The following is a 16,558-nucleotide window of genomic DNA, read 5'->3' on the forward strand; positions in this document are numbered from 1 at the left end:
GCGGGGTGGATGCGCTTTATGTTGATTATATTGAGTTTTAAAATACATGGAAGAGTAAAAGTTATCAAAAGAGCATCTCGTGTGAGGATGTGTTTCTTGTGACTACAGTGGGCTTTTTGAAGTGCAGGAGGAGTTCTGGACAGTGTATAAAACCAAGGAACAGCAAGTCTGCTTTCTTGCATCCATATAACTGATTTCTGTAATCTGAAATGTAAGAAATTAAGTTCTGGTAGATTTTGTTTAGGAGTAAAAATGTCAGACATAAATCGGTTTTTCCATATGTTTCCCACATTCTTGTAGGTAGGTTAAAAAAAACCACCAAAACCTAACCAAAAACCTACACCAAACTAAAAAAAGCCCACGTATTTTCTTTGTTGCCCCTACCCTTTTAAGCTGCTGTCCAGACAAATATTTATAAACAGAAAGTAAAGCAGTTTCTTTTGCATGCACAAAGCCCTGGGGAAAATGAGGAAATGTTTTAGTGTGTGTGAGGCGTTTAATACTTTGTTTTGCTCTGATTTATCTTTCAAAGAGCTGTGGAGGCCTGCTGAAAAAACTAGAATACACTCCCTGTGTGCTTATATTACCTTTGTTTAAAATAGTCAGACCTCTACTGCTGAAACTCAGGAATTCGTGGACAGAATGACTAGAACAGCAAATATGACTTCAAAAAAAATGTGGTTATTGGATAAACTGGTATGAGCCCAGATGCTGTGGATAAATTGATTTTGCTGTTGCTTTAAATCTATGATGTATTGGTATTTTGGCAGAGTAAGAAAAACAAGGATATTAGAAAGTAATTTACTGAGCTGGGATTAGTGAAGAGTGTTCTGTTTCTATGACTGGGGCAGAACAGGATGGTTTAGATGTGTCTGATAAACAGGACGAGGTCTAGTCTGACAGCTGGCAACAATAGCTTTTGCTCAAAGTCAGGTGTACTAAATTAGCAAATCTATTACAGGGATACAGGAGAAATCTCACAGAAGACAGCCTTGTAGGCAGAAGTGTTGCCAAATGGGAAATGATTCATCGTCTCTGAATGGGATGAGCACTGAGCAGAAGCAGTTTAAACCTCAGACTGCTTTGGCTCATAAACCACCAAATATGCGATTAACACTTTATCTTCTCCAATGCCGTGTTTTTTATTGTCTCCTGAACAGCAGTCTACATTTAGGATCAGAATCTGTGAGACTCACTTCTTTGTTCTAATTTCTCTTCTGCAAATTTAAATGTGTTTAGGCACTTTTTTGACTTTTAGCTAAGTCCTAAAATGTTTGCTTGCAATCCTAAAATCGCTCCTGTCTTGTGACCCTTTGGCAATATCACCTCTTAGTGAGACCTGTTACGTGTCTGGAATGCAAGCCTGACACGAGTGATGCTGGCAGGACCTGGTGAACTGACTCAGTGTAGTTCATTTTCTTGTATTTAGTGAAAATACATGATCAGCTGAAGGTGGAGTTGAATGTAGCATGCCAGTTCCAAGGCAATCATTATGGTTTGACTTCGAGTATTTTTAAAACTTGTATACTTTTATTATTGACAATGCCATTCAGAGTCTATAGCACACAGACATAAATGGGAAATGTATTTGTAACTTCTTAAATTTAGTTAATAATCAATGCCTAAAAGAGAGCTACAGCTTGCAAAGCTCATTGAAGGAATATAAGGGGGGAAAAAGGCTTGTGTCCTTGTTCCGTTGTATAGCTGATGAGAGTTTTAGCATGTTTCTGGTCTAGTTTTAATATAAGTTGTTGAATTGGCTCTAGGATACATAGATGATAGAGAAACTAAAGGAATTAGGTCATAGGAAGGAAGGTGTTTAATAATTGAGGTGCAAGAGGATAGTTGTGAGAGGAAAATGCGATTTCACTTGGTAAGCTAGTATGTTGTTTAGCGAATAATTGTATTGGGGGGGAGCTGGGGTGGCACTCAGCATTTGAGATATCCAGGGAATAGTGTGCGTAGGAAATTAATATAAAGATTCCTCTGGAAAACCGGGTCTGCTCTTACCTCGTATGTGCAACCATGTAAGAAATGGTAGAAATCAGAAGTGATATTTAGTATAATGCTTTGTGAGCAGAATTGCAAGAGGCTGAGAGTTCCCAGAGTGAAAGGCACCAGCGTAAATGGGGCTTTTCATTTCTGTGTCCCCTCAAAATCCCTGTTGTGTCCACTCAGACTTTCTGAAGCTCATAACTTGGTATTTGAGATCAATGGAAATACTTGCATGCTCATGATGCTTGAAAGCTGCTCTGCCTTTGTAGGTGCCTGGTAACAAAATATCCTCTTCAGTTCTTGGAAATACCTTCCTGATTTTTTATTCATCTGCTGTACTGCTGGGGGTGTTGATTCACAGTGTTATACTTTTTACATTAATATCATCAGCTTTATGCTCCTCCTTTCAGCCTCACCTGCTTCCCATTATCTATCCTAGTCTTCAGTCTCTGCTGCTTATTGTCTTCTGCCATGTGCTACTCTTTGTAGAAAAAACCTTCACTTTTCACTGCTTGAACATTTCATCTTCCCAAAGGATTTCTGATGTAGTATTTTAAATTGCATGGTAAGCTGCTTTTTTTTGGCAAGATTTTTTATTTTCACATATTTGCAAGCTGTTTCATTGGAATCTCTTGATGTTTTGTTTCTTTAAAACCCCTTTTATATTAATTCTTTCAGTAGTATATAAGTCATACTGATTGGACTAAATAATTTAAGCAACTTGTGTAAAAATAAAGCAAAATGAGAAAAATGAGGCTTTAATATAAGTTGCTTTCCTTCTGTGGAAATAAATAGGATTGCTCATGCAATTAGCTCATCTCTGTTTAACAGCAGCAGCTTCAACTGTTTGGATTTGTTCCGTAGAGCACATCTGTTTATACAGAGAAACTAAACTGAATCTGTTCATCTTAAAGGACTGCAATAACTTAACTAAATTAGTTTATAAATTGTATAGTCTATTGATATACTTACCTCCTGCAGATGAGGCTTTGTGGCTGTCTGATGGGGGAAAAAAGACTGGACTGAGGTACATGAGAAATTTAATAATGTGTAAATGGTGACGTTGTCTTGCTTTCCATATGTACTCTCTTTAACAGCTGGCATTTTCCCTGTTTCTGTGGTATTGCATTTCTGCAGGTAGAGGCATCATTAGAGGCATAAGCATAGTAACCAGGTAAAGGTGTGTATAGAGACCACACATCTTTCTGCTGACCCTGTTTTTTTTGGCAAAAGCCCAACTGTCAAGTTCCAGAGAGAGGCAGTTTCCAGGGCTGAAAGCGTTCCCCGAAAAAACAATTTCCCCCCCAAAAATCAATGTAGGAACATTGTGCTGAAGTATTTCAACTACATTAAAGGAGGAAAAGGCAGGATGGATATCCACATGTTATCAGGGAGACAGATCAGAATCCATGTGTGAAGTTGCAGATATTGATGATAATGCAGAAGTGTATAAAGAGTGCATCACTCATCCATGTTCCCCCATATAATGTGATTTCAGTACATCAGGTGGAGTAGTAAAACAAAATTGTGCTGAACTAAGCATTTAGTTTAAGGGTGGAGGATGCTTAATTAGTGATTTTTGCTGGTGATAGTATAAAAATCGTGATCCTTATAAACTCTTTTAAAGTTTTATTAACTAGGGAATACTCTATGTAAAATTACTCAAATACTTCAGTTGCATATTTGAGATGCTAGAATTTACTTTTCCCCCTAACAAAAGTTGCCACCCTAGCAGTTGTGGTTTAGGAACTGTTTTTTATAAAGCACCTGACAATCCTTTTGGCAGTGATGATCGAATTAATACTTACAGCATTTGGCTGGAGGGTGGCATGAGAGTTACCCATGAAGAGTAAATGATGTGCATGCTTTTGCTCTTTATGTGTGTTTGTGTTTCTCCCTTCCACCTCGTCCCAGAGCAGCCCCAGCAATAGCAGTGTCCCCCCATCATCATGTCTGCAGCGGAGACAGAATTTTGAAGACTTCCTGTTTAAATCAAGTGTGTGGCTGTGGCCTGACAGAGATGGCAGCGGTCCTGCAGGCTGGAAAGCTGCTGGTATCTACAGTTCCTTACACCCAGGAGTCTGGGTTAGTTGCAGGTGCCTCTTGTCTAGAGCCCTTTTTAAAATTCAAGGCATTTTTGTTGGTAATTAGGTAATGAATTTCTTTTGTTATTTCACCTACTCTGGATCATTCAGAGGGTGAAGAGGTTCTCTGCAGTGAAACAAGTCTGAGGGCTCTGCTTCTTGTTAGTGTGTTTTCCCCAGAATGGTTTCAGAAGTGCATCAAATACACCAGGCAGAACAGAGCTGTAATTTGTTTCTTGTGTTAGCTTTTTTCCTGTCCACTGTTGCTGTCAAAACAAGCTGAGAATTACATGGGTAAGTTTCCATGTTACCTTGTTTTATTTACCCATCCTCACAGGAAGAATCCTGTGCTCTCTTAGTATATTGCAACTTTATCAAGTTGAACTAATCACTTCTGTCTAAATTGGGTCTTGATTAAAGACTACCTGCTGGGATTTCAGAGTTTGAGATAAGAGCACCCCCTTTTCTTTGCCTGAGCTCTTAAATACTATTTTATTCCAGTGTCTCTAGGATAATTGAGTTAATGCTCATAACAGAGTTTATGTCCCTCACACTTGCATATAATAACCACCCCTGTAGGTTTGAGATTAGTTAATCCTGGTAATGCTACTTTAAATGTCAACTTTTTAAATTGTAATTATGTTTTTAATATTGCAGGAAGACTAAAAAAAATAGCATCGTACAGCAAAGATAACAGTGACGGTGATGGGTTCATTTCTCTTTAATAGAGTTCTGTTTCCCACCCTGATTTTGCTTACTGACATACAATTTTACGCTTACTCCAAGTGTGAGAAACAGAAGTGAGAACTTTGAAATTGGCCTGAAAATTGGTCTTTGACTGCTGACCTTTAAGCATTCTAATAGCTATTAATTTACAGCTATGTTGTTTCTCCCCACCCCAACTGACCAGAATAGTATTCAATAGTCTTTGTAAGTGGTGTATGTATGATGACTTCATGGTACAATAGTGGTTTTTCAGATGCTGGAAAATGGACAAGATGTAAGGCCATTTTGGAGTAGGGTGGAGAAGTGAAGTGGAATTTCTAGTGTATGAAAGTTATGCATTAGAAACATCCTGGCTGGTCTGAGAGGCTCCATCCACACTAAACCAGGAAATGCAAATATTCGCAATAGCCTTTGTTTCCTTAAAATTTCCCATATGTTACTTCTGCTTCTTTTGCACTGTTTGAGCTGTGAGTGATACCCTCGCTTACACAGAGCCCTGGTGGGGATGGTTTCATCCTGTATCATTCAGGCTTCGCTTACATATTTGGTACATAGCTAAAATAAAGGCAAAGCAAAAAACACCTGAAGCTTTTGCATGTACATATTCAACTTCAGTGGTTCCAACAGGAATCTCCATTAAAATACACTTGTAAACTTTCATGGTAAGATGTGAAATGCTTGGGGAGCAGTTTCTTTCCTTTACCTTGACAGGCATATCAAATAAACTGAACACATGAATAGAGCTGGTGACGTGTGTGGCAGTAAGCCCATCGCTGAATGAATCTAGGAAATGTGAATGCATTGGTTGCTTGAAGGAAGAATTCAGTGGTGTGGAGGGTTTTGTGTTTTGTTTTACTTTTGGCTTGGAGTGGAATAAGGGAGGAGAAGTGGAAAAGGAAGCCTTTTGTTTACAGTAAAACAATACTGTGAAGTAGACATCATGATGTTAAACAGGAGTCTAAACATGGCAAATCTAGTCAGACTCCATCTGGCTGTGTCCACAAGTCGGTCAGATCAGACATCCCCAGCACAGGCTGCTGGAGTCTTGAGTCACTGTCGTGTTGTCCTCCCCTTGCAGGAATTCAGAACAGCCTTGGAGACTCTGTCCCAGAATTTTATTGTTGCATGAGATGAATGATTTAGTGCCTTGACTGCTATTCAGTGATGCAGTGCCTCTTCATTAACATTTCTTCCTTGATAAATGTTTGATGTTTTCATTTTGAATGTTAATCTCTATGAGTTATATTACATACAAATAATACGAGTCTAGAATTCTAAATCCAGTCAAAGCACAACCTCCTCTTAGAGGCAGAATTTAATGCAGTGAATCTGTCGGAAAGAAAAATGTGTTGTTGCTGTGTTAGTTTCTGGCATATTTTGTAGTGGTTTAAAGTATATTGCATTATTAGGACATTCTTCATTTCTGGGTAATCCATATTGCTGTTTGGTGTTTGAACACAGGTTATTGTGGTTTGGTTTGTTTAGTCCCAGAGGAGTAGTTGTGATTTGTTGAGGCACAGATTTCTAACTGACAATGGTTACAAGCAGGTGCACGTGACCCTTAGAAATGGGTTTCATTTTACATGCAGTGTATTGAGGATTTAGCATCTGGCTTGTGTTGGAAGTTAAACTTGGAGAAATGTGTTTATGGGACAATTTAGGATTTTAACCATTATTAAAGGAAATTCTTGTTCAAAGTGCTTTCCTAGTGCTGAGGTTATCCTAATACTTACTTTAAAAGAGTTTATTTTAAAGCTGTCAGCCTTGTGTTTGGATGGCAGCCTTAGCAATAATGCTTTTATATGTCACTTCGAACTACTGCAGAACACTGTTTTTCTTTTTTCCAACCTGACAGGAATTTAGTATTTAACAGCACTTTAGCACTTAAAAAAATTCTGGCTGCTCCAGAGGGCAGTGCTTATGCTGCAGCTCTCTCCTGTGGCAGAGCCATGGATGCAGGGGATGGTGAAGAGTGTTTAGGTTTAATCTAATTGAGCAGAGTATGTCTGAAATGAGCATCAGTTTGTCCCGTGTCCTTGGGTGAACTGAGCTTGCTTTTGTATGTCATATGGCACCTGCATCTCTGTGTGTGCTGCAAATATACTGGTCCTGGAAGAGGATGGTGTTTGGACTTTCAATTTGGGTAGCACTGAATTTTCACAGTGAAGAATTGGGGGAAATTATCGAACCTTTTAAAGAAGCGCATGGCAGCCTCTGTGTGTGTGCGTGTTTGGGACTAACTCTAGTTTAGAGCTCAGTAGGTTACTCCAGATTTCTAGTGCTTGGTGAGACTCAGCAGCTGTCAGTAACAGAGCAGTCTGAAAGCAGTTGTGTATACTTGCAAGAGAGATTCTTTTTTCAGTGTTTTTATTCTGTGCTTCTGAGTATGCTTTGGGAAATAGGAAATAAAAACTCCATCCCAGTGTTTAAGGGTTAAGACTCTGAAAACCTGAAGGGTGTTAGCCTAGTTACTTTGGTGTCCTGATGGCAAAATCTGCTTTTATTTTCATATGTATTATATATATGGAAAATTTTTAGTTTTAATAAAATAAATACCTGGAACTGCAAAACAGAAGGAAAACTACCTGTCTGCATTAAAATTAAACATTGTGGGGTGTGTTTTGTTTTTAGAGCTGAAAAAGTCTCAGGTATGGGGTGCACTTTTCCAATGCAGCTGCAGGTTGCCATCAGAACAGGAGTCTGGCTCATGCTCCCTCCTTTGCAGCCATGTGCTTCTGCCACTTTGCATTACATCTATGGATGGTGTGACTGCAGGATAAGTCAGCGCAGATCTTGGAGCCAGTGGCAAACTAATCCATGTCCCCAGAAGGTTAATTTTCTGTTAAGCCAGTTGAGCTTCCTGGTCTACCACGCATCCATCTGATTGCTAGACCTGATTTGAGAGAGGAACAGCTGCAGGCCTCTTATTGTTAGGTGCAATATGAAACCTTCCAGCTCGCATTGATCAGCGACTGTGGTGTATAATGGTGCTGCTGCTTTCTTCCCCATTTCACGTTTCAATACCTTCCTCACTCAAAACCCTGCACACCTGTAAAACATACGTTTGTTGGGTTTACCTGCCTTTGTGTGTCCCTTCTTGACGATAATCGTTGCAATGTTCTAAAACTTATACATTTCATTAACTGAAAGTAAATTCTTAGTTTATGATCATGTTCTGTCACTTTGTTTATCTGCAGAAAAAACACCTTCAGAGGAAATGAAAATTGGAAGGAAATGAAAGCTTTAAAAAAAAAATAATCCTGAGAGAGATTAATTGGAAAATAAAATTTAACGTGAGTAGTTGGGATAAAGAAATTTATTCCAAACCCTTGATTGAGGAAGTTATTACCTCAACAGCTGTATCTGCAAATGTGCATGGTGTTATTTACAGCTTTTTGTTCGATGAATAGTTGAGGACCTCCTGTTTTATATCTTTCCATGTGGGAATTAGGCAGGTCCAAGGAGGGAATGCAAGCCGAAAAATACACGTTTCTCTGTAGCGTGCCAACAATGGAAGAAAACAGTAGGAATTTGTTAGAAAGGTTGAAAGTACTGAGCTCTCCTGCTGGAACCTGTGCATGGTGTGCTGCCTGCCTGTCGTAAATGTTTTTCTCAACCAAATAGATAAATTTAGGAAGAGTTTTATACAAGGTGGACAAAAGTACGTCATGTCAGCGCTGGGTTCAAACACCCCAAATGATTCCTGGGTCCCAGGGGCAGCCAGCCGAAGGCGAGGAGGGGCGTGTGTGTGGGTTCATTTGTCTCCCTCCCTCTCCCTCCCCCAAGCAGGCTCATTCCAATCAGCAGTGTAATTGGAATGCAACCACAGTCTGGAGGAGGAAGGGGAATTTTTGGCAAGGAGAGGCAGAGCAGTTGGGAGCTTTATTCAGATTAAAGCATAGACGACCATTCATTATCAGTACAACACACATTAGCAACAGCATAGCATTGTGTTTCTACAGCTGGGACTTATTTTAGTGATTGTATTGCACTGTGTGTTACATGCAAACAACTGGGATCTGATCACAAAAAGCAACGCTAATGGCTTTCATTAAAAGATGGTGTTTCTGTAGGGGGAAGAAAGACTTGTCTTCAAAATGAACTGTTGTGGTAAAAATTGATAGGCAGCCTGTTTTTCTCCTCGCTATCCCATGTGCTACATATGTTCTGGAACAAGCACTCTTTCTGGAGAGAACCCCTTGGGGAAAGTAAAGAACAACAGGAATTATAATGTTCAAACTGTTGGTTGGATGCAGAAGGCTGAGCTAGTTCTATAGTGATGACACATGAAAAGCTAGAAGATTAGAAAACATAATCTTAGCTTTGGACCAGTCCTCTTCCCCCCCTATGAACTCCGGGCTATCTGTTGATTCAGTACTGGTTCCTTATGGATGTGGGACATGAGATGGCTGGGTGTTTTCTTAAGTCACTTACTGAATTTTAATGTGTTGGTTATGTGTTTGATATAGATTGAATAAACAGTTTGATATAGGTTGGAAATCACTACCCTTAAATTCCTTAAATTAAGTTCCTTAAATTGAGGTAACGTTTTCTTTTTTTTAAAGTTGCCTTCCTCAGCACTCACTCTAGGTCTGTTATCCAACAGTTGAAGGTGAATCATTGAAGTCTCTTACACATACTTAAGATGTGGTGAATCCGTGAAATCTCATGGGTCTTTATCACTTTTTATTTGTTTTCATCGCAGGCCTCCTACAATTATGTTCTGCTTTATTTCATATTCTTTGCGTTCTTCTTCCCTTTAGAATGCAGACCTTATGTTATAGATACACTTGTTAGTCTGAACTAAACATACTCGTTTAACACTTACATAAATAGTGGCAATGTGTAACCTGGAATACCTTCGATGACAACAGTCTGATGTCATAAAAAGTTTGATTTTTCTGTAAAAAATGATTCCAAAGTAAGAAGCAGTTGTAGTGAGTTCTTCAGTAGCCAGCAAAGAGTCGGAAAAGTTCAGAAAATGAGAGAAATATTTATCTTCCTATAAAAATTCACATTTTCAGCAATCACATTCCCTTCACTTTATGGGTTCAACTGATTATTTCATACCGCTCTCTAATTGCGTGTAAATTTCAATAGCTAACACATAAATTAGATTACAGGAGTTGGAGGATAGTAAATATTTAGCATTTACTTGCAATGGTCAAATCATTTTTCATTCTGTGTCAGTCACTGGAGTAGTAAATCAGAAAAAGGAACTTGGCAAATGTGGTTCACTTCATTCCTAGTTTTGAGTATTTGAGAACTATGTGAGCAAAGCTGTCAAGGAAGGAGACTAGGAAGCTTTATAACGTTATGCTCTTTTCATGTTTCTGTGGCCTGACTTGAGTAGCATATGTTTGAATGAGATCATGAGGCACAGTGAAGAGATTTAATGAACGTATAGTATGTAAAAGTGATGTGCGTGTTTGTCTTGGCACGTATATATTGTTCTTTCATATTGGAATATTAATGTTCTCTTCTGTGTAGACTACCCAGGAAGTCTGTAACAAATACAAAACATAGCTATCCACTGACTCAGTGATACTTTGTAACAAGTACTTAATCTACATATCTGTACTAGAAGCCATTGATGTATTTTGATGATGCACTTATGGTACAATGCTCCCCACCCCTTTTTTTGTTCCAAACCAGTGTTGATACATGCCAGGCACTGGTTTGTATTCTTGTTTCTGAAAATCTTTTGTGCAAATTCACCTTAAGAGTTTTTGTTTTCAGAACAATTTAAATTAAAAAAAGTTTTAAGGCAAGCACATACAAATAACAAATAACCTTTGTCAGTGCCCTTGTGCCTCTAGAGGATCTATTAATGGTGCAACTGCGTAGATCTGATAGTGATGTGGGTTTGGGGCCAGAACCATTAACGTTTCAACTTGGCTTTGTCAAGGGAAATAAATCTTGCCACGGTTCTTTCTGGTTTTTGACTTTAGCTCAAATTTGACATAGGATAGAGGCCTCAGAGATAATTAGGTCCCGTGAGTTTTCTGAGAATCATTGCCTGGATAGAGAGGAGACCCCTAGCAGTGACCTGAAATGGGAGGAAAAAGCTGCAGCAAGAAACCCCATGTTGCAAGACCACTGGAGAGTCCGCGTTGGAGAGTGTCTGTCTGAAGGCCCTACGAGTGGGAAAAGCCTCAGCTATAGCTTTCAGTCAACCATAAAACATAAATCCATAGGAAACCAAACTTCCTTAGTTTTTATTCTCAAGGAACTATTAATCAGTTGGTTATCAGAATATTCAGAATAGGTTATAATACAGTGTTGAAACTGTTAGAAAAGTGGAGCATAAACTCTGGTACTTTTTGCACCAGTGGGAAAAGTTTTGTAACCAAAAAAGAGTCTTGAGATAGATCAGAGTTCCGTGCATGGACAAGATTGTTTCCCTTTGAACGGAGCTGATGCCCCTGGGACCTGGGCTTTTTCACCTAGAAATACCTGGCAGAGAGGGTGTTGTTAATGGAAGATTTTTCAGCATCTCTCCTGTTTTGTTAACCTGACAAAGCCAGAGTAGGTTGACATCTGACTTCCCTTAAATGCGGTTACTAGAGAAGAAATCTTGAGCCAAAAATACTAGTTTGTTCACTCGTGGCTAATTGTTGGGGAAACGGTTATTAGTCTGTATGCGGTGTGTGTGCCCAGGCTTATAAAAATGAGACTTTGGCTAAATCCCACTGGCAGGCTTGCTTTCTATTTTGAAAATAAGTGTTTATAATTAGTTAACCTTGCAATTTGTTTCTCAAAAGATTAGTCAAACCTCTTTATTTTGGACATGATACAGTTTCAAAACATGCTGTATGAATTCTGACTTAACTATTGGATTTAAAGCCTTCAGCTTCACTTGACGCTTCCTGTTTCTTATAATGGGTGAAATTGTGCAAATAATTACATCTTTAGGGATCTTTCAAACAGTGGCCATCTATGTAAGCATCCATTTTACTCTTAAGTTTCTCACCACTAGATGACAGTTGGCTGATGAGCTGTAACCTGTTTCAGTTCTTGGGCTGAGTGGTGCATGTTGACAGCTCAGGCTGAGCATATTCTTGGTATAATAAAATCTTAACTGCAGAAGCATTTTTCTAAGTTTATCTTATTATCTGTTTCTGTAATGTACTCTAAGCTGGTATCAATTGTATGGGTAGGGTAGACTTTCAAATGCTGGGCACATGGAAGTTTTCAGTAGCTGTGGATTTTTATTACACCATTCTAAGGACCTTATTTGAATGTTTTGTGGAGTAGGCAATGATGTGACAGTCTGTTTCCTGTACATGCTTGAACTCCAGGTATCAGAAATACCTGAGATGTTTCGCTCTCTATAAGTCACGAATGGGTGTCCCTTTCTGTTTTACAGAGGACTAAAACTCATTACAGTTTTAAATAGGTTTTACAGTGCTGCATTCCTGTGGAAAGCAATTTCACTAAAATCAACATCTTTATGAACATAAAAATTGGGGAAGTAATCCAATTGATTTTTAGGACAATATGCAGCTTTGTGCTAGCGTGCAGAACGATGCAGGGTGGTGCCTTCTGCCCTGATCCTGGAAATCTCCATCAGAGTGCTCACGGACAACCTCTGCTCTACTTCTCATTTGGGCAGATGCTGTAAAAGAAACTGGAGAATGTGCAGCACTGCAGGATTGCTGTGAGGATGTTCTATGGAGAAAGCATGAGCAGTTTTGTCTGGTTTGAGGCGGTGTCTGTGGGATGCGGTTATTGGATGCACTTTTCTGTCCTTGCATTTCCTGGTAGTAATAAATACTGGCAATCTCATAGAAAAAAAATATCCACAGGGATCCTACAGTGAGGAGCCTTTTGCAGCATTGATCCCAACCAGATTCCTTTTCCTCCTTCCCTTCTTTTCCTTTTTGTGCTAGCTGTGGGAATTCATGCTTCACTCAATACGCAAGAATCCTTGTGTGTTATCAGTAAATATTTTAATGTTTCACAGGGGAGTCTGGTATTTCCTACTTACTAAACCTGTGATAATAGATAAGCATATGTAGTCGAACAGTGGTGTGTTTTGTGAGAAGTCTTCAATGTGTACCTTGGCATCCTTGTATCAAAGTTGTCCTTTTGACCTCTTATTTATTGATTTATTTTATTTTATTTCTTTATTACTTACTGTGTTCTCATAGAGATGGTTTTCCCCTTGGTATTTTTAGTTGACAAATACAAATGTTCCTCCCTTTTTATTGTAAACAAAAAAGACTGAAATAGTTACTAGCTTCTACAAATAAAACATTATCTTCAGGGCCATCAAACCTCTCACATTGGAAGTTAGTCTGCTCCACCCAAATGTTTTTCAGGTAAAAATGTTTATTTAGTCACCACTCAGGGGAACAGAAAAGCCTGAACTGCCTGATGCACTGTTTCTTATGGTCAAGGAAGCTTTTGCTGGTCTGTAGAACTGAACATAATATCCTGCTTGTGTAATGCCATTAATTTTTCTAGCACAATGTTTTGTGCCACTGTTTGCTGGGCTAGTTAGACATGGTCCAGTTCCCTCACTTGGTGTAAACACAGAGTTGGCAAAAGAATTGAGGGGGGGGAGAATTGTGTGTGAAACTATTGCCTGAGGATAGCACCACCATATCACTTGTACTGTAATCTACCTGAAGGTGAGCTGCCAAAAGAGGACCATTCTGGCTCAGCTTCTAGGGCTTATTTTACATGACAATATTAATGATGTAGGAGCACAATTCGTTCATGTTCAGTCATTTTGGACAGGATTTTCTGGAATGCTGGACAGGTAAAGTCATTTTTAAAGTTGGGAATCAGTGGCTTAATCTTGTATTTCTGTTTTTCTTGCAGTACTGTGTGCAAAAAACTTGGTGAAAAAGGATTTTTTCCGTAAGTAGCTGTTAAAGTTTTTGTATACAGGATATATATTCTGCAGGTTCTGTACATAAGTGTTTGCACGTGATCATTGTATTAAGATATCTGCATTAAGGGGGTGGGAGCTTTCAAGTTTTCACATCATTTTATTTTAGGGCTTCTGATTTTTTCTTAGGTGACAATTGTCACAGATTCATAATAATAATTAAAACCCTGACACACTCTCCCTGGTTTTGGTGGGAGTGGGAAACAAATTTGCTCTCTCAGGCAAATTACATGTTTTTCAATTACACATATTTATCAAAATGTCTTTCATACAAGAACTTTTTGTCCAGCAGACAGAGGTACATCTTAAATATTATGTCATAATACTTACCTCCTCTGACATTATGTTTTAATTAATTTTAATAATGTTTTGAAAGAAGTGCTAAGAGGTGGATGAAGGAGGCAGAAAGGAATGTTATTGGCTGTGTGAGCATGCACACACACATCACCTGCCTGCTGCCTCCCACTTGGGATCGGGCAAAATTCAGAACATCAGACCAGAATATGGAAAAGAACTTGAAGAAGGGATGATACAGATTTATATTGGAGTTTGTGATACTTCTAAAACTTGCTTTATATCTGGATTTTTGTACTGGTGTAAGTTTCCAGGTGTTTAACAGTTTAATATTACCTAAAAAACCCTCTCAAGATTTGGAATCTGTGATGCATTTCTGTACTGAAGCACAAATCACAAGGTCCTGTTCCTCCCCTTCCCCACATGCTTTTTTGGCTTCATCCCCACATGCTTTGTCTGACACTTGTCTTGAGCCACTGCTGCTTGACTGACTCCATCTGAGTCACCTGAGGAAGCGGAACTGGTGCAAAACTTGTGCTGCAGAAAGTGTGAATAATGTTTCACCACCTTAGTTCTTTCAGCTGACTCATTGGGCACTCGGGTAAGGAATTAGGATGAGGGGAAAAAAGGATAGGACCAAATGACTTAGGGGCATTAGTGTTGGGACCATCCCTTTTGGTGTCAGTTAATGGGTCGGTTAGAATAGCAGTTGCAGTCAAGCTCATTGTAGGCTGTTCTGGTCCTGCTTCTTTCCCTCCCTCAGTTGCCTAGTTTGTCACCATCTTTACACCAATTTTTGTTGAACCTGTGTTCCATGTTTCCAAGGTACTAAGGTGGCAGAAAAAGAAGTAGAAAGCAAAGTGGACCTCAAAAGCAAGAATAACCTGTTATAGGTGATTTTCTGTAGTACTAGTAACAACCCAAAATCATGATTTTAATTCATCTTAGAAACAAGAAGAGCATAAATCTGTTTTCTCTGCCTTTGTGTGCTGAGAATTTACTCAGTCCTAAATCACAAAGATTAAGGTGTTCAGACTGTTTTTTCCTTCATGCTTGACTTGCACAGCTTACTCTGTATCAGCAAAATAAGTTGCTAATTTAGTAATTTCCTGTGTTAATACGTTACATTATTCCCATTCATTAAACATGGCCCTCATTTAGGAATAAACGCAATTTCAAATAAAATATTTTACTTTTTTCGAAGTAGTGCAGTGATACGAGACTTTAAAGCATCCTGATCCATTTGCTAATTTTCTTCTTTTCCTCCTCTTAGGACTTCCTGATCCATTTGCTAAGGTTGTGGTGGACGGATCTGGCCAATGCCATTCTACAGATACTGTGAAGAATACACTTGATCCAAAATGGAATCAGCATTATGACCTGTAGGTGGTAACAGTGATAACCAAAGGTTTGAAGTGAAATCCTCTAAAGTACACAGAAATTGTCAGATATTCATAATAATGTCCTATTTACAGCTAGGAAAATATCCCAGTTTATTAAAAATTATTTATTAAAAATAATCCTTTCCCTCTCAAAATTTTCTTCATAGTAATTTAACCTTTATTATTGTCTTGCATGTTACTCATTACTCTGTGGAAATGTATTTCCATTGATAAACATCACTCACTTAGTCTTCAGTTCCTATTTAAAACAGCAGTAAAATATTAGATCTCTTTGATACAACAACTCACTGCCTGACGCATAAGGTAGCTTTTTACTGCAGTCTACCTGATGTCAGGTCTCAGGTTTTCATATGCACAAGATATTAAGATAATCAAATTTTATGGGGGGAAGAGGAATAAAATAAGCACCTGATGGCAGACCTCGTAGATTACAGAAGTTGGTCTTCTCATCAAACCTAGGAACCACTAGGGTTTTAAAGTTCTTAGTGTTTACCCTAACAACACACCATTGCATGGGAACTCTGGTCTCTGCCTTATGACGCTTCCACCGTTACAGGAAATGCTTTGCACACCAAGCATGACAGATGGAGTCTCAGTGGCAGTGTGCCTGCTCCTGCCATCACACAGCGTAGGAAAGCAACCAGAGGAAGGTGCAGTTATGTGAATTTTATTAAAAGAAAAATCCTGCTTGGTTTTTTCCTACCATGAAGATTTCTGTCAGCTTTTAAATAACTGACAGGCCTGTGTGCAGTAAAACTGTCTCTTGGTTGTGTGGGGCTGCTTGAAATGTCCCCCAGCCTGGAATTTGTACAGCAGGTTAACACTGCTGCTAATTAAGTGTCTCATGTATCATGTGATAACATATGCAAATGGCACACTATGATGGATCTGTTGTGATGTATTTATGCAATGATGTCTGAATGAAGTTGCTAATTCCAAAGGAATTTTGTGGTTTACTACCTTGATTCAGCATAATAGATAGTCTGTTGTATAAGATTTTTTTAAAGACTTCTGCAGTTACAAAGAACAAAAAAAGGTTTTGCTTTTGCCTTACGTGGTTCTGAGTTCAGATCGTAGTGTGAAAGGAAGCAGTTGAATTAGTTGCTCAGATTCTTCAGCCTAGATGGGTGTGTGAAGGGGAGTGGGAATCTGGGAGG

The 16,558-nt window shown here is 38.9% G+C and overlaps 1 protein-coding gene across 1 annotated transcript in view; it reads left to right on the forward strand.

The window, feature by feature from the left end:
• The window catches only part of SMURF2 (SMAD specific E3 ubiquitin protein ligase 2), a 57,435-nt gene that overhangs the window by 13,680 nt on the left and 27,197 nt on the right, over positions 1–16,558 (forward strand). Inside the window, exons 2-3 of the mRNA XM_061377230.1 lie at positions 13,635–13,673; positions 15,272–15,380. Coding sequence (XP_061233214.1) covers positions 13,635–13,673; positions 15,272–15,380 — 148 coding nt within the window. The remainder of the gene's footprint in view (positions 1–13,634; positions 13,674–15,271; positions 15,381–16,558) is intronic.

Source organism: Neopsephotus bourkii, unplaced genomic scaffold, assembly GCF_033783945.1.
Source record: "Neopsephotus bourkii isolate Nb327-2 ecotype Australia unplaced genomic scaffold, CSIRO-AGI_Nbou_v1 NB_1749, whole genome shotgun sequence".
NCBI classification, from domain to species: domain Eukaryota; kingdom Metazoa; phylum Chordata; class Aves; order Psittaciformes; family Psittacidae; genus Neopsephotus; species Neopsephotus bourkii.